This window comes from Prorops nasuta, unplaced genomic scaffold, assembly GCF_024137725.1.
Source record: "Prorops nasuta isolate Cenicafe-Biocafe unplaced genomic scaffold, Cenicafe_Pnas_1.2 PNAS00003, whole genome shotgun sequence".
Classification (NCBI taxonomy): Eukaryota; Metazoa; Arthropoda; class Insecta; order Hymenoptera; family Bethylidae; genus Prorops; species Prorops nasuta.
The window spans coordinates 10,937,632-10,962,875 of record NW_027116800.1 but is presented as its reverse complement, the minus strand read 5'-3'; the positions used below and the strand labels follow the sequence as shown (position 1 = coordinate 10,962,875).

The 25,244-nt window shown below is 45.3% G+C and overlaps 1 protein-coding gene across 1 annotated transcript in view; it reads right to left on the bottom strand.

Annotated features, from left to right (window-relative positions):
- The window catches only part of LOC136785132 (segmentation polarity homeobox protein engrailed-like), a 50,629-nt gene extending 34,152 nt beyond the window's left edge, over positions 1-16,477 (bottom strand). The window contains exon 1 of the mRNA XM_066746168.1: positions 14,129-16,477. Coding sequence (XP_066602265.1) covers positions 14,129-15,512 — 1,384 coding nt within the window. The 5' untranslated portion in view covers positions 15,513-16,477. The remainder of the gene's footprint in view (positions 1-14,128) is intronic.
- Between the last annotated feature and the right edge of the window lie 8,767 nt (positions 16,478-25,244).

The following is a 25,244-nucleotide window of genomic DNA, read 5'->3' as shown; positions in this document are numbered from 1 at the left end:
CGAAGCTGCTATTACACTGGGACAAAGCACCTCTCGCGTGCCTCGAATATACCAGAAGAGTGTCATAAGCACTTTGGAAATAGTTGTCTCGAAGGACGAAGGTAGGAACGACCGCCGGCGTAGAAGGTCAAAGGTCGACTGTGTAAAATCCATGCGTTACTACCGGTAGGCCATGCACGACTGCGAGTGTTAAGTCGCGCAACACCTGTTAAGTTCTCTCCCGAACAGTGAAGTCGATTCACTTGCAAATACCATGCAACCACCGATTTACCGATCCGCTTCCTTATATTACTCTTGATTTATTTATTTCTAGTAGTTTCGTCATTCCAGGCTGCTGATAAATCTCACGTTTTTCCCGAATCATGGGTAGAGGGAGGGGGGAAGGGGGGGGGGTGGAGTAAAACGTTTCGTGGGTAAAATTCAAGTTTGATGAGAATGAATGATGATGAACACTTTGGAGTATCGTAAAGCTGAGCGATGTCTAATTAATCTTAGCTGCGGTTGAGAGTGGTAGTATGTACTATATATACACATATATACACGCAAGCTAGTCAGAAGCGAAGCTGGAAGAAGCATTGCATCCGTGGAATCGGAAAAGGATTCTTTTTAATTAAGAAGAGTGAGGGGGGGGGGGGTGTAGATAAAGAGGGGGCGTAAGATTGATAAGGGATCACGCGGCGATTCATTCATAAGAAGCGAGTCGCGTATCGGCAGTGGTTTTGCTATGTGCTCTGTTTGGAGAGTGTGGGTGTGCGTGCGTGTAAAAGAGAGTCGTGGTGGAGGAGAACCGTGGTATCGCGCACAGGTGTGTGTAGGTGCCGGCTAGTGTGCACGCGTGTGCACGCTCGGCGTAAGCCAGTCTACTTGGGTGGTCCGTCCAAGAAGGGACCGCACGCAGAGTTCTGCCCCCACCAGAAAAACTTCTCGAGCTACCCCTCCACCACCCGTTATCCCCGCAGTCGCCACCGTTCACTGCGCTCGCTCGCTTCAACCTTAGTGTATCTCCGGCAGAACACGCACACTCTTGCCAATGCCACCAATACATTTTGCGACACTCTTCATCTTTAAAGAGAGAGAGTGCGGAACACTGCGGTGGTCAGTGTGAGTCTAGACACGCACACACGTTTACCGCTGTGCGTGGATCGTCGGAATATCTCTCAATCTAGCTGGTTGGATTCCGGCCGGCCGGTCTGCTTACGAGGACTAACTCCTCTGAGAACTCTAAGCTCTTGTGCCGGTCTTTTGGCAGCTTCGTACACCTCTCCCTCGCTCTCTCTTTAAACATCTCGCGGAATGTCAGCTTTTCACCCACCCTTTCCTCTCTTCTTCTCCGTACCTTCGTCTTTCTTCGCGGTCATTCGACTTTTAACGAGTTTTCCTCAATCATTAGTCACTTTCGTTCCTGCATGCGCCTCGCGCTTCGAATTCTGGAGAGATTCTTTCGGGCCTCCAAATATCTCGCGTGAAATTTTTTCCAGAATTTTCATGAGCTGCTCAATGAGAGTTTGGGTTTTTTAATATTCGGAAATTTCCAAATCAATATTGCTCGTCTTCCTTTTGCTCGGCCAGAGAAACCAGTGAGAAATGTACTACTGCGGTGATCGTGCGGGGAATTAGCAATGACGAGTGCAAACATAACGTGTTGCAATTTAAAGACTAAATTCCCTGGCTGGGTACTCTAATGTAAGCCTTCCGGGAACTCTTAATGCGAAACAAGTCCAAGCAGCCTTTTGGCATTACGACTCTTCAGTGTCAGTAAGTCATATATCGTGCGTATCGTTCCGCGGAATACGAGGGAAAGAGGGAGAGGGAGGGAGAGAGAGAGAGAGAGAGAGAGAGAAAGAGCCCGAGGGAGCTGAACTTTTCACGACTACCCATGCACCATCACCAGAAATTAACTTGAAAACTTTTTTCATTTCAGGCTAAGACTCTCATAAGTTACATTATTAGCATAAGAAGATTAGTAATTGAATAATCCGGGCAATACATTAGCGATGGCATAAATCAAGAAACAATCGAAGGTGCTAAGGTTGAATTCCAATTTACAGTACCGATATCGGTATAAAAGATTTATTATCGATACGAAGATAAGCTAAGAACGTGTAAAGGAGGTAAATAACGCTTTCTTAAATTATACGCGCGTCAATATGAAAATAGGTGTGTCCATGTGACTAGACAGGTGTGTCTGTGTATAAGAGTCTTATGAAAAGGAGGGCTTAGATGGAAAATTCCATAATATCGATTCATATATATAATTTGTATATAGATCGCGCGTGAGAATTCCTTCCGCAAGGATCTATAACAGAATTGTACACGCTTTTTGTGGCGATATATCGTTGAATCGACTGATCGATCGAAATAAATGAATACTGGTCCTCTCGATCAAAACTCGATATCAGCCTGAATGAAATAAACATAAATTCACTGAAATCTCCAATCTTTTTTACTTCGTGGTTTAATCGATGATTAACACCTACGTTGTCAATCGAATAAATTCTGGTGTCATAATTCATTACAGAGACTGGAAAGTTGGTCTGACGGCACTCGTCTCGTTCATTTGCGGCAAATAAATTTAATCTCCTCGCGAATCTCACCGGCACTGACGTAATACGCGAGCTATTAATTATACGTTCGATCAGTATCAATAATGCTGATTTACTGGTTGTATAATAATACTGGATTGCGTATTCGGTCAGTAATAAATTTCAGGAAAAATTGGAAGATCGTTGGATTTTTAAGCCGATGCTAATCTCGTGGTAAGATATGGAATTGATTTGTAGAAGGTTTTTGCAATTTGGTTCGATATATGTGAGAGAGAAAGTGTAGGAGGTAGGGGAGGGGGGGGGCGTGATAGCGTTTCACATCGATTATACTTTCATCGATGTTTACCTCCGTAGGAGGGAGGTCCTTGAACTCTCGTACTTCCCCGTCTCGTCGACTACCTCAAGAGGTTGCAACTGCGAAGTACACCCCCGGGGATGATAGCATCCTAATCGCTAGCTCGCAGTCCTTTACTGCCAGCGGTTACTTTGCTTAAGTACCAGGGTCATTGAGAAAATTGTGGGTCTGTTTGCACTGTCAGGCATGGACTGCTTTCATTCGGTTAAGTCGACCGACAGCCTATACTTGAAAGGAGTCTCGGATGAAATCGCTCTATCAGTCCCGACCGATGCAAACCACTTCAGAACAAGTGCAGGTACTCCTGCACAGCTTTACTCTCTCTCTCTCTCTCTCTCTCTCTCGCCAATCTTCACTTGGGATCTACGCAATTAACCAACAATTCAACCAACTACGTCCATCCCCCCTCCCCCCTTATCTTACCTCCCTACATCTTTATTTGCCTTATTTTCCCCAATAATTTCCTAATAAATAATAATTCATGTAATTATCGAGTCAGTTTCTATATAAGAGAACGAACAAAGTCACGACAAGTTCCAAGCTAATGAATGAAACCGTGCAGGTTTACGAAATAGCAGGGTGGCACGCTAGCGCAGGTAGATCGGTGTTTTGCGAAATACGTGAATTTTCGTTCTCAAGGAGAAATTACGAGGAAGCAAGAATCAGTCCAAGTATTGCTCTGCATACGTATTGGTATGTTTACGGTGGTTTGTCGAGCGTAGAAAGGAAGGAAAGAAGGAAGTGGGAAGGAAGAAAAGTTCTGGTTTGACAAGGCGTGTGTCTTGTCGGGTAGCTGGTCGGGGTAAGAGGTTATATAAAATACATAAGGTCGAGGCCTCAGGTAGCCATTATCGAGCACGATGTCTTCGTAGTCGGTCGTTAGAGGAAGCCGGGTCAGACCGCGAAGAAGATCACGAAGAGTCAGCTGAAAAGGACTCGTTACCTCCGAGTGGGACGTAAAGTGCCCTTTGTCATTCGAAGCTTCCTCGAACCTGGCACGAGCCTCTTCACAAATCACGCCGTTTTTTCCTCGCTGCATTTTTTATCCTCTTCAACCCATTAAAGCATCCTCCATCCACAATACTCCGGTAATAAAATGTAATTGCAGCACCGTTTAGTTTTATTGACTATACCCAACAGTGTACGATAAGCCTGACTTACCATTCAATAATTTATCCCATCCGCTTATATTCCTTGGATTCACCGCGGAGGAGCACAATAAGCCTTCGGAGAAGAACACGAAATTCCTCGAAACTCTAAATATCTTTATTTAATCATAATTGATAATGGAGAGATGGGCCTCTCGTTGGCATTTAGAGAGAAACCGCGCGCACAATGCTATATATTTAGGGATCAAAGTTGTGCAGAGTGGTATCTTTTCATTGATCTATATATATATGCACTATCAATTCATAGGTATATAGCGATCGTATAGGAAAGAAGAACGATCGACCTGAAGCGACCTGTCGGTTTTCCGTTCATCGCGTGTGTACGTTACATGCATAGTTTTATTAAACGTGGTACATGTTCGCAGATAGTCCGAGTCGATATCGCGAATCGCGCAACGCTGCTGCTATACTACATAGTTTATATATACATATATATAGTATAACATTGGTGGAAGTTCTGTCTCCGGATGAATCGTAGAAACGGATGGATGTTTCTGGTCGATAAAGAGTGGTGCGATCGACCGATAGGAAGGCGAGATGGAAGGAGAAAAATTCGAGCTGACTCGCGAGTACATCGAAGGGGCGTTACTCCATGCCTCACCTGTCACCGGTCCCTGCTAATTCTCTGTAACGCGAATGACTTTGCATTGTCCCGTCAAAACCGAGTCATCCCAGCCAGTCCCAAACTTTCATTTCTCGCTCTGCCGAATGAGAGGAAGCCATCTCGCGCTACCACAAAAGGAAACCGTCTACAACTCCTCCAACGTTTCACCCATGTTAAATTCGCCCTTATTTCCCTTCCCCCCCCCCCCCCCCCCCCTCTCTCTCTCCGTGTCTCTTCTCTAGCCTCCGGATTATAATTTCCCACCTACTCCCCTGTACTCGCGATCTCTACAGCGATCCACAGAAACAAAGTCTTCTTGGATCTTGATCAACGGAAATTACTGGATACTCGTCTTTATATTCTGCTGATTATACGATAATTGGCCGGCTATAGTGTAGGGTTTATTCAATTCCACGCACGTTTCTTAATCGCGCGCGTTTATAGAATAATCTTGCCGTTTGAGAAAATATTATACCGCGCGAGGCTTCTCGAAACTTCCAGGCGGCGGCGTGTCAATTTTGAGGGGTGGGGGATATTTACGATTCACTGCCGTGTATATAGGATAATGGTAGAAAAGCTGTTACGACCGCGTGGCAGACTGTGGCGAATAGACGGAATGCATTGGCGTCGAAACCGAGCTGCGATAAAGTAATAAGATTCTATAAATAGCGAGGCGAAGCGCGGCGCGGCGCGGCGCGGTAACGGGCGCGGGGGAATACGATAAAAGGAGCTGAAGAAGTGTGGACGAAGGAGCTTGACCGCGAAAGTCAAGAACATAATCATAGCTTACCAACCCTTTTGCTTTCCTCGTGTTTTATTTTACCTTTCCATTCTTTCTTCCTTCTCTGGTTTCTCCTCGAAAAGTGAAAACAAAAAATCCAGGCAAATTAAGTTACAACGAATACCAAGCTCGGATCGCTCATCCGAAAAATGTAAAGCCTTTGTTGCTTTTTTTGCCCCTTTCGTTTCACGTCTTCTCGAAAGAGCCTATAATTACGAGTCTTATAAGTTTCACGACATTGCGCAGCGCGGACTCTTGGGATTCTGATCATTCAACGGAAGCTAAGTAATACGTTGTCTTTCCAATTAGTCTTCCAGCAATCACACGTATAGCCGCACAGTGAGCAATGAGGAGCTTGACCGTGAAACTCGAGAGCGTAATCATGGTGTATGGTATGGTACCTTTCATTATACCAGTCCAGTTTTCTTCATTTGACTCGCTACCCTTTCAAGCGCGGCGCAAACCATATCGTCCGTATCAAATCGCTCAACGGCTAATTCTCTTCAATCATTGCAGAACGATTCTGCGAAAGGCTTCGAGAACGGTGTGAAATCTTTTTTTAACTGCATGGGCATTGCCAATATTTTTATATATTCGTTTGTTTGTAGTGAGAGAGAGAGAGAGAGAGAGAGAGAGAGAGCGATATGCCGAGAGCGGTACGCTGCTTGTATGTCAATTGTGAAGGGAAATTAAGGAAGGTTTGTCGATTTGGTATATAGGAGAGGATCGATGGAGGTCCTGCAGGAAATATCGAGCGTGCGTCGCCAATCGATTAATAGTATTCAGGACGTATTCAGAGTCCGAGCAGGCCACCCTGCAGCTGACTTTCGCCACACACCTTGCCAGGATTGCCTAAGGCAAGAGGCGGTCGGCGTCTCGGCTCATTAAAGCTAATAATGTGGATTTACTAATCTCTCTGCTCTCCTCAATCTATGTGTCTCTCACCTTTACTCTCCCCTACCTCTTCCACCCCTTTATTTCCCTACACCTTTAATTTGCCAACTGATAAGCTCTTTAAATATCCTTTTTCCATCGCTTACAACCCATCAACAACAATATAAACAGCTCGTACAATGACCATTTGCTTTAACAACTATCATTATTCCTCGCGTTAACTCCTCAATTATTTAACCACGATTATTAAATAAATAGTTGCAATTACGCTGCAATAAGTTGAACATTAAACGATGTTTATATCTTCCAGAGGTTGTATATTCTTGCCAGGCTATCATCGAGTTTACACGGGTTAATGAATTTTACGTATTATAGTTTGGGTCAACGGGGTACGCGTTGCGAATGAGACACGGGGTTTCATTAAAGCAACCCTTCGACGATGTCGGATTTCACGGTGTCGATCGAATTTCGCGAATCATCCATGGAAAACAGGAGGGGTCTTGTACCAATATATGCCATATAGTTTCCCTCGTTCACACTCAGCTGTTATATATACTGTACAGTATAGGTATGTGTATCATCTAGTTGATCCGGAGGGTCCACCGAGTGTTCTCGAGTCTGGCGAATGTGTTTGCAGCTGATTGATCGCGCGGAAGCAACGAGATCGAAGAGAGAAAAAATGGCAATGGGAGAAGTGGAGCTGGCAATTACGTAAGGGAATCAATTAAGAGCGCGAATACCAAAAGAGCTGTTGCTCATCTACCTACCAATCTACCCAGCATGGGTTATTAATGAACTCGTCAAATATCCGTTAAAGCTTACCAGCTCGAGCGTGTGGGGGTTTGTCGGGGCCCATGGTAGTTATTAGTCCACGGCTGAAGTTGTTATTCTCACGGTAATAGGGACGAATTAATAATTAATATTTCCTACCTATAATCCTGGCTCCATCCCCCTCTCGAAAACCAGCTTTCCTATCTTCTGCGGAATAAAAACTGAGAACCTGGCAAATTATAATATTCGATAATATCGATATAATATTCCGGCTGATCGTGACCAACTGATGTTAAAAGTGGCGATTTCACAATTTTCCAATGCACTGCGTTGATCATTCGGATAAGATATAGCTGCTCGCGCTAATATACAGTATATATGTATATATATATATATATATATAGGTATAGTGCGTTGACTGTACAAGGCGTAATTAACTTCCACGGGGCCTGCATAGCTGTGATTAATCGAGACACGTCTATGAATTTATGGATTTCATTTAATATCTCAATGCCCGGTAGGAAAAGCGTAATTGAAACATGGCTGCGTGTCGATGCGTGAGTACGTACACGCCACCGGCGCGCTGCGCAGCTCTGGGAATTAAAAGCTGCTTCGCAGTTTGATAAAGTAATTAGCGATACGGGCTCGGCTATCTTCGGGGAATTCAGCACGTTCGCCTGATTTAACGTCGATCGGTTCGACTCTTTTTGCGCAGCGGAACTCGATAATCCTTCGGGCTTGAATTTGCACGAATAGGCGCGCGAGCGATCGTACACGATTCCTCCTCGTCTTGGGCTCGTTAAACGAGCAGTCAGTCATTTCAGGATAAATTATAGTCGTACGGAAGGAACATCGGCCGGTTTTTCGGGTTTGGTAGTGCGGGTGGGCCCATCTTGTCTTCTTACGTAGCTCGTTGCGTGATACTCGGCCAACGAGTGTTTCCACCTGACTACCGGCTAACGATCGCTCGCGGGATCCTCGAAGATCACCAATTTTTTATCTCAACCAATCCTTCCCTTTCATTTCCACGCGCAGTCCCTCTCGCATCAAAAATCCTCGCGATACACGTACGCTGTCCTTTTACCGAAAACAACAAATTCACTGTACGATTTTCCTTAATGTGGAAATGTATAATTGTTGACGTGTAAAAAATATAGTATATAACTTAGAGTAAAGGAGGGTGCCGTAGAAATAATAAATTGTAAATAGAGTCATTGTGAGCGTGGTTAAAGAAGTGAAAGACCAGAGCAGAAATTCATTGGAAGTTCGTGGGGACAGGTTTTTATAAAATTGAAAAGAGAGGAAAAAGCTGATCTTCTCCAGAAATTTTATTCTTTACAAAACGAGAAAAAAAACACTAGTTTATAATTATGAACGTAGCACGAGGGATGATTCACGATCTCACGAGGAACAAAATATTGTTTTCCCCCGTTTCGCAGGCGACGGTTGTTTAAAGTAGTAGCTAATAGTTATATATAATTGAATGGGATAAGCGAGAGAGGAGGCAAAAATCAATAAGAAGGAATAAAGATTTGGTTGAATGGGAGAGAGGGTTCGTCGGGGTGGAAAATTGCGAAGAAATCTCGGCGAAGAAGCGTAGGTTTGGATGAACACATCAGGGAGAGCGGCGAAAGACAGGATGCTAAAACACGGCTTTCCTGAGCTCGCTAATAATTTAGCGAATCTTTCAACGGTAGCACGTGTCCCCTCGTGGGCTGCCCGGGCAATCCGACGTGAGCCGGCCCACCCACGATCCTACCAGCAGTTCTCCTCGTTCCAAAAGACACCTACACTACATGCATTTACCGGAAAACGATGCGCAGCCACACAAGCTTTTCTTGCATGGAGACGCTGTATAGCAATCTCTCCTATGGCCGCACAGGCCTATTTTCATGCAACATTTCTCGCATTAACACTCCCCCTTATTCCTCCACTTTTAGACGCCCCACATTCTATATAACATCATTTAACCACCGCCGAAATTTAATAATAACCTCAAAATTGCTAAATATAAGCGATAAATTTCTCAGCGTGCCGGCTTTACAGCCCTTTTTTTCTCTGAATTTATAGCGTCCAAGCTGGGAGAATGTTGGTCAGTGGACAGGTTAGAGAGGACGTTTTATTCGAAGGAATAAAAACTTTATTCGTGTGGTTAATTGTTATTTGAAAAGTCGTGCTAGGGCTGCCGTTCGGGAGGCTGAAACCATAAGGCATTTTACTGCGCAAAGTGGCTCGCCCTTGTCAATTAAATTCGTGCGCTTTTTATTCTCTCGCTTATAAGTCATCGGAAGCCTCTTCTGTATAACGAGCGTTGCCCAAAAGACGAATCGCAGTCTTTTTACAAGCACGGAAGCTACTGTAAAAAGAACGTGGCTACGTTATCTCTCCTTCTAGCATCGAAACGATCGCTCGATTCTGCTACGTGTTTATAGCGTACAAATCGCGTCGCTTTCATCACCAAGGAGACCAGTGAAAAAAAGGAAGCGTCGTCTTGGAACACATAACGACTTTGTAATGGCCTCCCATTAAATCGCACGAAATTTTCATGCACCACCCACGTTCACCTAGCTAATTTCTTATATCATTTATCCTGCAGTACGAAAGCTTAATCGTCGATAAGAGAATGTACTTTTCCTTATTTGTCTATTTAATTGTGTACTTCTTGAAAGTAATTATTTTTAAATAATGAAAGGTAGAATAGAAACCGTGAGGAAATGTTTTAAAGCATAGATAGTAATCATACCTTCCTCGTTTTTAGACAGATTTCGGATTCAAAATTGCGGCGTTTTTAAAAATTTGTAAGAACTGCGAAACATAATCAAAAATTTACTCCAATAGCAAAAATATTCCCAAGAAATTCTTAGAACGCTCGCAGGATTTCCCCACGTCCAATGGACATGCCGAGGACGTCCTTTGAACATCGTGTGCTATCAAAGAATGATGGCTGAACGCTAGAGCCTAGAGTTAACAACAAAACACATACAAATGAATAGATAATACAATGTTCCGTATTGAGATGTACAAATAAATGATCGTACTAAGAAAAATAGGTCGTTTAAAGACAAAACTACAGTGTATAAGGTATTTTAAAGTAACCACGTGTAGAACTTAGGAAAATGGAACCGCAGATGACCCTATTTGTTGGTCGAAAATGTTCTCAACGTTCCCAACGCTTGACTCATAGCCGTATTACGAATTGTTTTGTGACCATAAGTTTCACGCGACTTTGATATATCGTTTACACTAATACACCGAAAAACAAAAACGACGAGGTTTCGTTTCATTGATAAAATCTCATTATTATCAAATGCTATTATAATTAATAGATCAAGCCTGTATAGTCAGGTTTGAAAAATATGACGGTGAAAAATGTGGGCTGGATGTTCGAGGTGCACGTTGGAGAGAAAAATTCCTCGACTGGTTTTCTGTCTACGTGATAAACACGTTAGCGCGTGTCTTATTAGCCGGTCGACGAGTTCGGATGTCCGACGAAGCAGCGAGTTTTCTTCGGGAAAATTGGTATAACGAAAGGAGCGAGTAATCGCTTTGGACGATTCGCAGTGGAAGGTAGAGCAATAATAAGCAGCAAACGAACGGTGGAGAGAGCACAACGAATTCGCTAATGAGCCAAAGCGAGTGACGGACGTTGAGACGCACTCGGCCGGAAACGGCGCTACCAATATGGGAAAAATCTGAAATCTTGTATAAATTGGTGAAAGGGCCGGCCGTGTATCACGACTAGAGAGAGAGAGAGAGAGAGGGGGGAGCACCGAGTCATTGCGATTGTGCCACGCGAAGGAGCTAGAACGACCGAGGAGAATTTACCTGACGCTGATTAATTCTCTCGTGTCACATGGCTGCAGCCACAGCCGCACAGCCGCCACGGAAAAGCTGTGCTAGCTTTGCCAGCTAACGATAAAAGCTTTGGAAATCTCCTCCGGCTAAGAAACATTCGTACCGCTGGCTGCTGTTATATATATATATATATAGACGATTATGATTTTCACCGGACGATCGCTGAATATTCTAAGCTCGTAATCCGATTGACAGCGCTACTGAGTTATCGTTCAATCTCGTAGCACGCCGTTCAATCGACGCTTAATTATTTTGTATTCCGATAGTTATAGCGCGTTGAATATGCAAAGCAGTTTTTACGATGCGAAACTCTCGCGTGCCGTGCGAATTAAGTTTTTAAGTGGGCACAAGAGCGTTACTCTTTCCATGCTTGTCTGTGTGTGTTCGCGGTTCAACGTGTGCGCGCGCCCTGGCTCGATCGTCGCCGTGAACGAGCGTCCGACGTCGGTGTCGGTGTGTTGGCAGTTTTGCTCCTCTGCCGAGTCTGCCTCGTTCTCGCACAGCTGCAGCGCGCGTGTGTACCCAATTTTTCTTCATTAAATCTAAAAACGAGAACTAGTCGATCGAGCCGACACTATACATAACGTTCATTACATTGAAATGTGTCGTTATATCGAGATGTAATTAACCTACGCGTAAATTGAATTCTAGCAAAGGAATAATAAAAGCGGAGGCGCATGTCCAGTTAATTAATTATTTCAATTTCTCATATTAAGAAATTTGAAAGCTAAATAGAGAGCCTGCAGCGGTCCGTGCAGAGCCGATAAATCGCAGGGACATGACGGGGCAGTTTGTAAGTTGCGTGTATATTCTCGTGTATATTCGTGAAAATATCCGCGGTAAATCTTGGAAATAGCGGAGCCACCAGATAAAATTGTTTCAACGTTCGCAATTCATATATATTTAGAGGCGAATGAGTTTATAGGATTTCAACCATATACACAATTAAATATATATATATATGGTCGGAGAGCGTGCTTAGTCCCGATTTGAAATTTCTTTCTTATCTATTCGCTAGGTGTGGGATATGGATGAGGGAGGGAAAGGGCTGAGGAGGGTTAGGAGGAGGAGGGGGGGGGGGGGGCGGTGGCACACAGGTTCGATTTAACCTTAATAAGATCGATGGATCCCCGGAGACCTCCCAGTATGGAGTATAGGTCCTCGCATTTTTCCCTATAAAACGTGCTCGTTGCATATAGAATATACTAGGTTAGAGTGTAGTACAAGGTGTGTGTCTGGCTCCGTATTGCATCGATCGTGAGGCAGAAACCGAAAGATAGATAGAGAGAAAGAGAGAAACGGTAAACGCGATATAGTCGAACCGTGGAAAAGGACAGCCACGGAAATCTGGTCCACAAATTAATGTCTCTTTATTTCGTGCCAAACGTTTCGTTAGGCTTGATTTATCACTGTAACGTGGCTTTTTATCGTGACGATCGACCACGATCTTTCCTTTAATTATGCAATAAGCCGTACCGATCTTGCGTTGGCGAGCAACGACTAATAACGATCCTGGACAGCGCCCCTTTTCCTTTATCCTCTTTCGCTAACTCTCTTGGCACTCTTGCGCACCTATTATATATCTATAGCATACATATATATGTGCATTGTACAGGCGCACTATCGCTGTAGAGAGTTTAGTATATATCCCTTTGTACCAACCCACTGTGTCAATTTCAAGCACGACTCGAAGAAAAAACGGCTAATACTGCGCAAACAACGCGGTAACTAATTACCAATAACCGTTTGCCGATCGTAGCTCCGCCGCGCTTGGCTCGCTTGTTTCCTTCACCGATGGCGAAGCGATAATGAATCTTGCTATACTACACATATAGGTATATAGCTTTCGTGTAAGATACGCTATATATTCTGTAAACGAATATATATATATCGCGTTGATTTTAGAATTTTTTCGTTCCATCTTTCTGTGGGAATATATATACGAGTTCAAGGAGATTTCATGTATAATTTGGAGAAAAAAAATCAGTTGAATGCTGTGTGCTATGAATGAAACGATCGAGAAGCAATTCCGAAATAATTACGTTCTCCGAGAGAATTGAGCCGCATGGACAATAATAATTCTTTGGAGTCTATAATGATGCTTGATTTCTGGGAGTACAGCATTGTGGATCATGGCTATTGGAAAAGTGGAGGTTTGCTGAATATATTGAAAATTGCTGTTGCCAAGGTACACACACGATATTGTCATGCGATCTCGGCCAATCTGCGAGCAACGCGAGGCTCGAGCGACACTTTTGAATAATGCGAATCGTGTTACGCACTGCGAAGAACAGTGCATAATAGCACGATGAATGAGACCTAATTGATCGTCCAGACTATTTACGTAGTTCCTGTGGAAATTGCTACCTTGCCGGAGAGTGCAAAAACAATCTTGGAAAATCGTATCGATGAACTTGGCACACGCCCATCTGCCACGATTATAGTCATTATTGCATCCCAACGTATGATTTTGTCTCATATTGTCTCGCAGTCTTCTCTCTAACCGAACGAACCGTCCATCCAGTATACGTATATAGTATATAGGACGATGATTCTTTGTCTATATCTACATGGTACAATCGAGCTGTACAATCCGGTTAACGCGGAGCCTCTGCCACACCAGGCAGATAGGTCCCAATAATAATCTTTTGCATCGATCGCTCTGATAAGAGACCGGTGCGTGCGCGAATTGCCATTTTGCTGGCTAAAATTGCGCATAAAAAAGTGCATAAATCGTTGCTCGCACAAGCAGTCGGTTGTATATTAGGCTTGATTTACGACGCAGAGAGTAAGCATTTCTCCGTGCGGCAAACAATTGTTTCCTCGCAATGAGCGTATATCAGGAATATGACTGGAAACCTTTTCTACTATCCATCAAGCTCAGGGGCGATGCACGAGTGCTGTAATTACGGGTTTTCCGTTGTCGCGCGGCCAGGAGGCGCAAGCAAACGCAAACCGGCAACACGAACATTAGCATCAGCATGAGCATGAGCTTGAGCAACGGCAACGGCAACGGCAGCAGCAGCAGCAGCATCGCCCTCCAGAGTTAATTGATATTCGCGTCGAGTCATATTCGCTGGCTTTTAACGAGAGCCGACGGACAGGGCGACGGGCAAAAGCTATTATAAAGTCGGAGAGCTGCTGGATGAGACTCACCGGAAGAGGGCCTATCGGAGTATCTGGTGCAGTAGACCCAGGCTGGCCAGAGCATCTGCTTTCCCGGTTCTGCCCCGGGTGGTCCTGAAGCGTTGGACGTTGAGTTCCCACCGAGAACGCTGGTGGGTGACGCGTTGGTCGTTGCGGTCTCCGAACCACTCCTTTCCGAACTCTCCGACGAGGACTCGAGGAATTCCTTCGTGAGGTCTATAGGCCTCGAGGGTACCACCTTTTTAGGCCTGGACTTCTTCAACGATATGGGATCCGTGATTCGTCTGCCAAAGTCAGCCTTCAGGATGTTGTCTATGCTGAATTTCAGACTAGCCTGATGCTGCAGATTGTTGTTGTTGTTATGGTGGTGGTGATGGTGGTTGTTCTCGCGATGGTTCCCGTTGTTGGTGACGTTTTGGATCCCATTCGCGCTGGTCCTGGAATCTTCCCTGATCCCGGGCGAGGATGGACTGACGGGATCCCGCTGGAGGATCTTGCCCACGGACAACCTGTGCTGATGAACCGCGTTGGCCGCGACGTGCTGCACCTGCGACGCGTGTTGCAGGTGCTGCTGCACGTGGCTGGCTGGATGCAGATGGGTCGGATGGGGCATCAGCGTGGTCTCTCGCGGGTCCCGACAGGCTGCCGGGTGGAGGATCGGTGTGGTTGCTTGGAGTCCGGTTACCGTCATCGCCGAGGGTGGCGAGAGGGACAGTCTGGTGACCAGAGGAACGCTGATCGGTGTCCTGTGCAACCTCTCCACGCTCGGGTACACGATCTCGTGGGCAAGCCCGTGGGGAATCCTCGGCGGATAGTCGGGCATTTCCGGTTCCCTGCTGGGGTACCGGGACAAAGGGTGCGGATGACTCGGTTGGTACCTGGGGACTATCGCGTCTTGTCCGATGTCCGCTCTTCCGGGAGACGAGGCCGTCGCGGAGGAAGATGCCGGCGACCTCACCGAGGACGCAGTCGGTGACGACGGAGGTTGACTGTAGGTCGGTGGACTCGAGGCCGGGGCGTGACTTCCCGGGGTTCGCCGGTAGTAAGACTCGTTGCAGCTGGTCGTGCTCAACGGGGACGGCGTGGCTGACGTTCTCGTGTTCTCCTCGTCCCGGAAATCGCTCCGGCTGTTGGCCGACTCCTGCTCGTACCTCACCGAGTCTCCGCAGACGCGAATCTCAGCGACGCTGCTGGGCGTCGGCTCGCTACCAACGCTCAACACCTCGCTGGTATCGCTCTCGCAGTCACTTTCGGCGTTGTTGCAACTCGATCCCAGCAACTGCTCCCGCCTTTCCGAATCCTCCGCCTCCTGCTCCGTCCGGCAGTTCGCCTGACTACTCGTCTGCCTCGTCGACTCCATACCCGACGACGACTCTGCTGACGAAATCGACATCTCTCCACTTCTTCTTTTGCCTTTTAATTACACTCTAAACTCTAACAGACCTCATCGACTTTTCGACTCTCCTCTAAGTCCAGCTCAATCGAGTTTTCATCTTCAAGTTTCCCTTTCGCGCGGTCCTTTCGCTCTTTCCAATGTCCTCGGTACCGAATTGATCGCTACTTTACAACCAGTGACATTATTTTATGGCATTGTCCTCTCCAGGTATACCCTGGAGAGTGCCAAGAACAAACTGTCAGTTCTTTCCACGCTGTACCTTCGATCTCAGGTTCTCCAAAATGGACCCATTCTGAATTCAGCCTCCAGTTGTAAGCTTCTGCCTCGCTCTTTGGTCAATCCTCTCAATGCTCCAGTATATAATTTCCAGGGAACTATATCTATAGTCTCTATTTATTACCACGTGACGAATTGCGGCCGACGGGAAGCTTCGATACCATATCACCGGAAGTTCTCATAGTCGAGGCTTGACCTTTCGTATGAGAATCGTCCAAGGACACACTATATCAGGACAAGGGAGCACTGTTGTCGATCCGCTGGTCCAGATGCTCGTGGCTCTTAACACCATAAAAATGGATCACAAGTCCTCGACGATCGACATGGTCGTATCACTGTCGAAAGTATCCTCGAGCGTCACTCACTCCATTCGAAGAAATTCGGAGCACTCGGTCTGATGTCTCGTTGTCAATTTTTCTTTCGCGATTAAGTATTTTCCCCCTTTTCGTGTTTTCGTGAAAATTCGCGTTGACAGAGAAAGAGATAGATATAGAGAGAAAGAGAGAGAGAAAGACGACGAAGAGTGGAAGAGATCGGGAGAAAAACTGATCGCGAAATAATTCGCGCGTCGAGATACTGGCGAGTGAGAAACGCGTGGGACGCCTTGGGCTGGTGAACGCGGGATTTGACGGAGCTGTAGCCGGAGTGTGTGGAGGCCGCGCGACGCGGTTGTCCAGTTGGTTGCCACGAAGCGTCTGCGGCGAGGAAGCGGCGGGAGGGCCGGTGAGAAGGGCGTTACGGGGCGTAGACCTTGGCAAGGACGCCCCTCCGCTGGTACCACGGCTGGTGCGTCGAGGAAGCTACGCTACTTCGACATCTGTCTCTCACGACCTGTAACTCCCGTTCTCCGGTACCGCCTATTCAACCCCTACCACCCATCCTTACCCTCTCATTGGTCCTTTCGACCCTCGACTGGTAACCTCCCGACTATCCAGACACTCCGCAATCATCTCCTCTTTTCCCTCCCCCCTCTCTATCCCTCTCACTCACTCACACCGGTTACAGCTCCCTTCCTCCGCCGACTCGCTTAGCCCCACCGAGACGACGATCTTTCGCCCCCTCCCCTCCCCCACCATTCACCACGTTCAATCCTCCCCACTCTTTTTCTCTGCATTCTGGTCCGCACTGCTACAGGATGTTTCAGCTCGGTCTGAAAAAGCTTTTCGGATTAAAAGAAATGTTTATTGATCGTCACCGGGAGAGGAGAATCGTCATACCCCGATTGCGCAGCACGGTGTGTATCCGCACTAATAGAGCTGGAAGCTTTATCGGAAATCTCACAGTTTCCTCATCGCTCCCTTATTTGCCTCCTACTCTCACCTTTCCTAGCATCTTCCTCTTATTTTCCTTGCTTCCGCTGCTTTCTTCGCTAACGATTAAACTTTCTGATATTTCAATCCTTTCTTCGCTCTCTTGCAATAGCCTAATCTCACTTTGTTCATTTTATTTCTAATTCTCTTCCCTTCTTCTTCTAGCTGTAGCAGAGTTTTATGCTCCCAGCTCTTCATCCATCATACCGTAGATGTATTTCGGTAAGCTTATTAGAATGTCGAAAGACGTAGGTTGGTTTAAAAATTGTAGAGTCGATGAAAACATCGTAGGAAACAGGAAGCTGCCGGGTGAGAGAAGAGAGATAGAAAAGGTGAGGGATATATAGTATAGGTATAAGGGGCGTATCTCCACCAACAGTATCGATTCTTTCCACTCTGCACAATCCCCTCGCTACCTCTCTTCAGTTTTAAGAGACCAATCGTGATTTCGAGGATGAAACTGCTGGAGATAAAATCTAGTTCGATTTTGAAAATATTGGAAAGAGCGTAAGCAGGTAGAGAGATATAGAAGGGTGAAGGAAGAGGAGGAGAAAGATGATTGGTCTCCTCCCCGATGCATGGTCCTAGCGTGCATGCGCGCCGTGAATCAAGTATGAATTTTTCGTATGGTCGCCAAGGTGCTGGCCGAGTGTCAACGCGCTCTCGCCAGACCGATCGTTAAGGCTCATTATCGTCCACCACCCTCCTCCTCCTCCTCCCCCTAGTACTGCCCCCCCCCCCACTCTCACGCTTCCTCGCAGAGATAGTCCACACTGGCAAAAATGTCAGCTCGTAAATTCCCACCGAGCCGCGCGAATCTACAACCAACTGCAGATTCCTCCCCTTACCTCACCTTTCGCCACTTGTAGCAAGACCCCACCTTCCCTCTCTTAAATTCTTACGACCGATACTCGCGACCCATTATTAAGCCTTTTCGAATCTCTTCTTCGACTTTGCTTTCCGTCTCTCTCAAACCTTTACTCTCCTGCGGACAATAAAAACCTGTACATGCACGTGTGTTCAATTATAACCAATAGTTTGTATAATTTTATAGCAAAAAATACACGGTGTACACATGCGCTGAATTTTTTCTAACACGGTGTCTCGTAGAATCCTGTTATTTGACTGTAGCAGTTTTAATTAACAAATTTTTATTATTTCGTATAAATATATATCTCAGATTGTTTTACTCGCTAAATTTAATACTAAATAAAATAGAATGTAATAATATAAATCACTGAGGATTGTAATCAAACATAGCACGAAATGTGCCATTGTTAGAAAAATGATTTATATGTAACATACGTGTTTGATTTAATTTCTATCTTTCTTTACAGTCGAATATATTAAGGGAAACCTCCGAAGAAGAAACACAATTAGATTTATCGAACTTGCAGAAATATAATAGGTGATGTATAATTGGTACAGAATTGAATTTTGCGGCAGTTTCAATTATACTGTCCGATTTAATTGTGGCGTGTCCAATATTGGTCGGCATGGGAGAAAACTGTAAAACAGTGATTCTACGGATAGTCATAATAATTTAATGCCAGTTGTAAGGAGAGTATCAGTTTGCCGTGAGATAGGCCTCGCAGTGGCAATTACTGTTTTTCCATTGTGCTCGTTACATTCAACATTTAACCGGTATTACTGCGGGAGTAATTTACAAAATGGCCGATACGAGCTGGAAGAGTAATTTATAAGAGGGCTAATGATTCCCTCGGTGAGCTCGCATCGTTAAAATTCCTGATACTTATGACTGCTGCCCGATGTCGCCATTTTTCTGACTGATCACGACCCTTTCCTCGACCACTCGTAAATCCTCCTTCCATCATTTATTAGTCCAGAGATTATAATTATTCGGCTATAATAATCCACTATTGCGGGACCGCAGACTTAATTGGCGTCGTTTGTTCGGCGACACACATTATTGCGTTACCGAATTAAAAAAAGGCCAAAGAGGAAGGGGAATAATTTACGATTACCGCAGAGCGACGACAAGCGTGACGTTGGTATTCGCTATATAGCTTATAATCAATTACAGTTCTGATATCGTTCGGCGAGAATTCGTCAAGGTCACAGGTGCTCGCAAGCGTGTTAATTGTTGGTCGAGATAGCGCGGCAGTTTTCTTTTTTTTAAGGACCTATAGATTATTTTGAAGGATGATCGATTTGTTGATTAAATTAATAAGGCGCTTTGGAAGAGTCCAGTTTAACCGTATACATATAACGCAATCGTGCTGCACAGAGTATCAGGGGAGAGGGGGGGGGGGGGGAGGGATACAGAGAAGAAGGAAAAGCAGACAAGAGAGCCCGGGTGGGGTAGAATCCAATGTGCGCTCGGTACGCGTTTAATTAAATACTCGAGCAGCCAAACTCGGTGTTTAGCACGAAGTGCGCGTGAAAAATGTTGATTCTCGGCTGACTGCGACGATTGGCTTTCCAGTCAGGCTGCTCGCCAATGCAAATGCCGCTTTTATCGCCGCTATTCATTCCTGCCACGACTATTAACTCACTCGCACTTGTGCAGCACTCCCCGCTGTCATTAAACTTTTTCGTAATCACTGACTTTTAAATTTGCGTTAGCGCCTCTCCAAATTCACTCGAGAGTCTACCCCACTTATTTTTCCCTCGACTTCCTTTATACCTCTGCAGCACATCCTGCAATTCCACGCTTTTCCTTTTTCAATCCACTCAGATTTTTCGTACTTTGTAATGTTTCGCGATCACGAGAGGATCTCTCCTCCTAATAACAGACTTTTAAAAACACGTTTGCCGTTCGAGAGATGGCCATAAAGAGCCTTCGTTCCAGAATTAATAAAACACTTGCCACGAGAGAAGCATAACGTATTCCGAAGACTCTAAGTATATACTCTATACGAAATACTCATTTCTCCAATGGGAACTAAGAATTGTTTTTGACGGCTCGGTATAGTGCATTAAAATCATTGCACGATTACCTATACATCTACCTGTATGAATTTCGGTAGGTTTTTTCCCAAGCGGAATTTTCCCAGTGGTATCGATTTTCACCCCGCTGGTTTTTCCTAAGATATACATATATACGTGCACAATTACACCAGAAGCAAGAGAGGGAAAGAAGCCGGTTGTTCGAGAGCGGAATTTAAGTGCGGGTTGTATTTCGCGCGAAATCATAGACCCTTCCAAGTGCATGGCACTGACAGTTAAATCGAGCGATCGCGATAAACGATTGCGGAGGTACTTGGGAGAGTCGAGACCGGTAGAAAAGCTGCTGGGCGGAACTATTTGAGAATGGATTCCTTCCTGTAATGCAACGTATACGCTCAAGAGGATGCTCGCGTCACTTTTTGACGAATTGCAGGAAAAAGAGAAATGCCTATTAAGCCGATCGCATAGGTCGCGTTTTAGCAATGGTTTTAATACCTTATTAGAGGGAGCCGCTGCGGCGCATCAGCGCGGCCATTGCATTCCTCGTTGCGTTCGCCAAAGACTAAAACTCTCCACTCGACTCTGATGCGCGCGCGCGCGAGAGAGAGAGAGAGAGAGAGAGAGAGAGTTTGTCGCTTTTGCGAGCAACTCTTTTTCCACGAAGAAATCAAACCAATCGAGTGTACCGTTCCTACATCCAGCTCCAGCGGAATTATAGAATTGTCGCTTCCAGGAACTATGAAACACCGCGATCGATATTATATACTGTTCGATCCATCGAAACAATTTAGTCGATTATCCGGCAATAGCTTCCAAGATCGGATGTGCGCGGGCTATGGTACACACTGTTCTCCTTCAAAGAACTTCATTGATAAGATAGTTTAGAGATCGGTAATTGGAGCAGCGTTTCCTGTTTCACCGCTCGCGCGCGCGCGCGCGTAGATGCATCCCGCATAAATTTGCGCCGATCCAAGCTGCAACCGGGCATCGAGAGAGTCTCGAAACTGGAAGCTGCGCTACAAGGCGATATTTTATTTTAATCCCGAGTCGCGTCAGGCTTAAATAAGAGTGTAATTCGAGCTACCTTTAATTGCGCGCATTTTTCTCCCCGGCGTGTTTTAGCGCGGGAATAGGAGCTGCAGGATTAAAGGGATCCTTTGCCCCAGGCTGGATGCATGCGCATAATGGCGGAGAGAGCTTCGAACTCGTTACCAGCGCGCGGCTTCGTAAATTTCGTTAACGCGCGTTACTCGCGCCCGCATTCTCGCCTTAACGAGCGTCCACGCGCGTTCTCGTTAGTCTCCTATCTCTCTCTTTCTCGTACACACATAAACACACATACACACACACATATATATATATATATATATATATATACAAGCACACACTTACCAAGGTAGACCTGCAACTATATCGCTAAATCAGGATACAGCCTATCATTCAGCAGCTGCGTGTCGTAGAAAAAAATAAAAAAACTCACCAATAGAATCTTATTATATACATATATATATACAGTGTACCAAGAGAGAATCATTGTCCCATCGTGCGAGCTGATACGATTATAATTAATAATGTCGCTCTCAACGGTTTATCTCGGTTCTCACGGACTTGGGAGGAACGGAAGAAGTGGGAATTACAGTTCTCTTTCTCCAAGTTTATCTTATTGGCAGTTTGCGCGTTTAACAGTTCCCTTATCGATCACGAAACACCGTACATCGAGCCATTTGCATGGCAAAGGGAGGCGCTCGTTTAGCCAACGATAATCCACAGTGGAGATAATATTCGCATCAACTTTTTCCTCGCGCACGTATCGCAGAAAAATCCGAACCGTTAATTGCTGTCGAAAGGCGCGAAAGGATCGTTTATCTTCGCCAGTGGCGCGAGCTAACAAAGAAATTTAGCAAGAAATCATTGGTCCTGCGTGATCGATACTCGCGCGCCGAGTCAACTCGTAAGAGAGATATAATTCTTCGCCCATTTGCCGTCGAGAAAAGTCTCAGGCAATCAATTTCAGCTTCCATTTTCAAGTAGCGAGTGATATTCCATCGGGAGGAACGAATATGAGCGAGATATAATTTAACGGTTTTGAACAAATCTGCACGAGTGTAAACGATTATCATATTCGTATGATATAATTGCTCAATCGAAGTTTCTGCGTTGCCGAGGGAATTGTGAATGGAGGGGGGATAAGAGGAAATTTCGCTCGATCGCTAATTAGCGTATATAAGCGCAGACTGTAATTATTTCGCAAAGTTCTCGCGGAAGCTAATTTGTTACTACGCATAGGCTCGCATTATTATATACTCGAAGGAAAATTAATCTGCTTTCCCCACTTATCGATGTAATTGAAGCTGCTTTGTAGGAGTGGAAGCTTCTATTAGCTCAAGTTTTTTGCTCGCTCCTCCATATAGATAATTGCTCAATCGGACGTGTGTAAAGTCTAGTCTCGGGTATGCTGTATATTATTGGAATTCTCGTTTGCTAATTACGAGCGTCCCGTGCTCTCGACGTTCAATTCGAATTTGATAAGATTTGCCGCGAGAACTCGCAGCTCTTTAATAGGAAGCTGACTGCTCGTTACGTATATATATGTGATTATTGTATATAGCATAGGGTGTATGTGCTATATACATAGGACTTCGCGATCGTCCAATCGTCGTTGTACCATATTAATTATCGCGGTTGAGCAGATGCTATCTTCGATCGTGGTCCGCGATACACGGTAGTAAGGTGAGTAGTGGCAGTGTGAGGTCGTGGAAGGGGGAGGGGGAGGGGGGGGGGGGGGGGTTGGATAATCGGACAGAAAGGAGGGCGAGAGCTACGAGTTGAATTGCAGCGTTAAACTGCGTATTACCTTCCAGTGCGGAATCACGCGAGAACCCCGGGAGTTATATATATCCGAAGATATCTCGTACGGCGAGCGAACTCGGCTATAGTCTGGCTGGATATCTATCAAACTTATCTCGCTACCCTGCAGCCCTTTGGATTCAATGTGACGAATGCGCTGATATTTATGAGTATTGCGACGCGCGTTAATCAATCGTCACCTCGCTCACTCTTGTTCTGACAAAAAAGATCGCGCGGTTGATTATGAAACGAAACTGAAAACTTATTATAGAGTTGAATTTTTAATGCAGAAATCTATGTATATATATATATATATATACATATAGTAAAGACTACGGTGAATTGTTTTGAGAAGATACCATAAGTCTTGGAGGGAGGGAAGGGTGGGATTTTAGTGTGGAACGGGAACGGTAAGGTGTCCGGTCGCTCGCTATCTCGCCAGTCCACACCTCTGTTTTATTAGGTGTATATACACGTCGGCTTGTTCTCTCGTTCCCTTCGTGCTTTACCGCAGGCATACCTTGGTGTTTGTACTATATATATATATATACATATATATAAAAGCACGCTTGGATAGGCAGCTATGATTATGGTCCCTTGCTAGTGTTTACTAGTGGAATCACACACACACATACAGGCCAATCTTTCCCAAGCAATGCGTAAGGGTAGGCAGGCTAGCCACCTTAACGCGTTTACTCGTCAAGTAGCCGCCTTCTCGTTCCCCATCAAGCGATAACTCGATTATCCACGATAACCCGCTATTTATTGGCCCATGAGATTTCATTGGGATAACCTCTCATCTCCCCTCCCATCCTTAACGTTCACCCTTAATCTACATTCACCATACACACACACACACACACGCACACGCACACTAGAAAGCATCTCTACAGAAGTAAATTATTCTGAAACGGAAACGGTTCCTTAACCCGAAACTGGGTAAATGCGCGATGCTATATATTCCCTCGGAGGCAAGATTTGTAGAAATTTTTGTAAATTATTCGATACGCAGTCTCTCCCTTTAATTCTCTTATCGCGAAATAACGCGTTACTCGCTGGTGGATCTATCGCTGATATAGCTACGAGAACGAACGAATGGTATCTGTGTGTGTATACACACTGGGAATATATTAATCTTTGGTACGGCGCGTAGCCAAGAGCGAGTTTGCGGCAAGTGAAAAATGGCGCATATAGGTAGACAGAGCTTGAAATATTGAATTACAGCAGATCAATGAAGTGCGATAATTATTTGTGCATTGAGCATAATTATTGGTGATGCGGCGATTAATTGTTGATGGCGCGCCGATTAATTTATCGAGGTTTGATTAATTATCGCGAGGGACCGGTACGAAGCGCACGGTTGCCTGCTGGCGAGGCTGATTGAAGACCGGAATAGCATTTCTTGGAAGAACACGAGGAAACCTTCTCCATTATAAATGGTTACAGCAATCGGAGATTGCCCAATTCTATGTAAATAAAGCTGACGAATGATCGAGACTCACAATTCATCCGGAATAAACGCTCCTTCGCGATTAAATCGACTACGCTGCAAGAGTACAGCTAGCAGCAGCACCACCACCACCACCAGTGGAATGTCTCAGGCGTAATTGATACGTTGACGAATATCCGCCGAGATGCGCGAGGATTCTTCTTCTTTTTCGTCCCCTTCGCCACTCGACCCACCTTATTCTTTCGACTTGCGCATCGCTTTGCCAACGACCAATGGCACTTTTCCTGCCTGCCTGCCTGCCTGCCTGTCTGCGGCTGGCCCATTTTACCCAAGATATCCATGTACCGATTCAATTTTCACTTTCCATTTGTGGTATCGGTTGTGGCGTGAAAAATGCGCTATTTGGAAAACACGATTCGTTCCGTTCCAGCCTAACAGCTCCGGCCTTTTTCCCAATTTTTCACTATTCTCCAGGTAGGTCCTTTCGTCACGCCGATCTTCGTTCGACCTCTTTTTGCCGAAGACTGTACCTCGGCTTTCGTGAATATGTTGCTCTACCCATGCCCGTTAAATCGCGTGCTCACACAATTCGGTCAAATCAAACTGAATTCTTCTCCTCTTCAATGTACCCACGAACGAAGGCCCTGCACCTTCGTCCAAAGAAAACTTTGAAAAACCCACGCTTTCCGACTCAGCCAACACCAATTTATGGATTCGAAAGTGTCAAACTTTTTTGGAGATAATAATATTGATAATATGCCATTCAGTACTTTCGTTGAATAAAACATGCAAGCTGCACGCTGTGAACAAGAGTACTATTATATAATTGTGGAAACTGGAAAGTTTTTCTCCTGGTACTATTTATTGAAAACCTTGATACACTGGAGCTTAAGGGTACTGGAAAGGTTTGAAAATTGGACAGAGAATCAGCTGTGA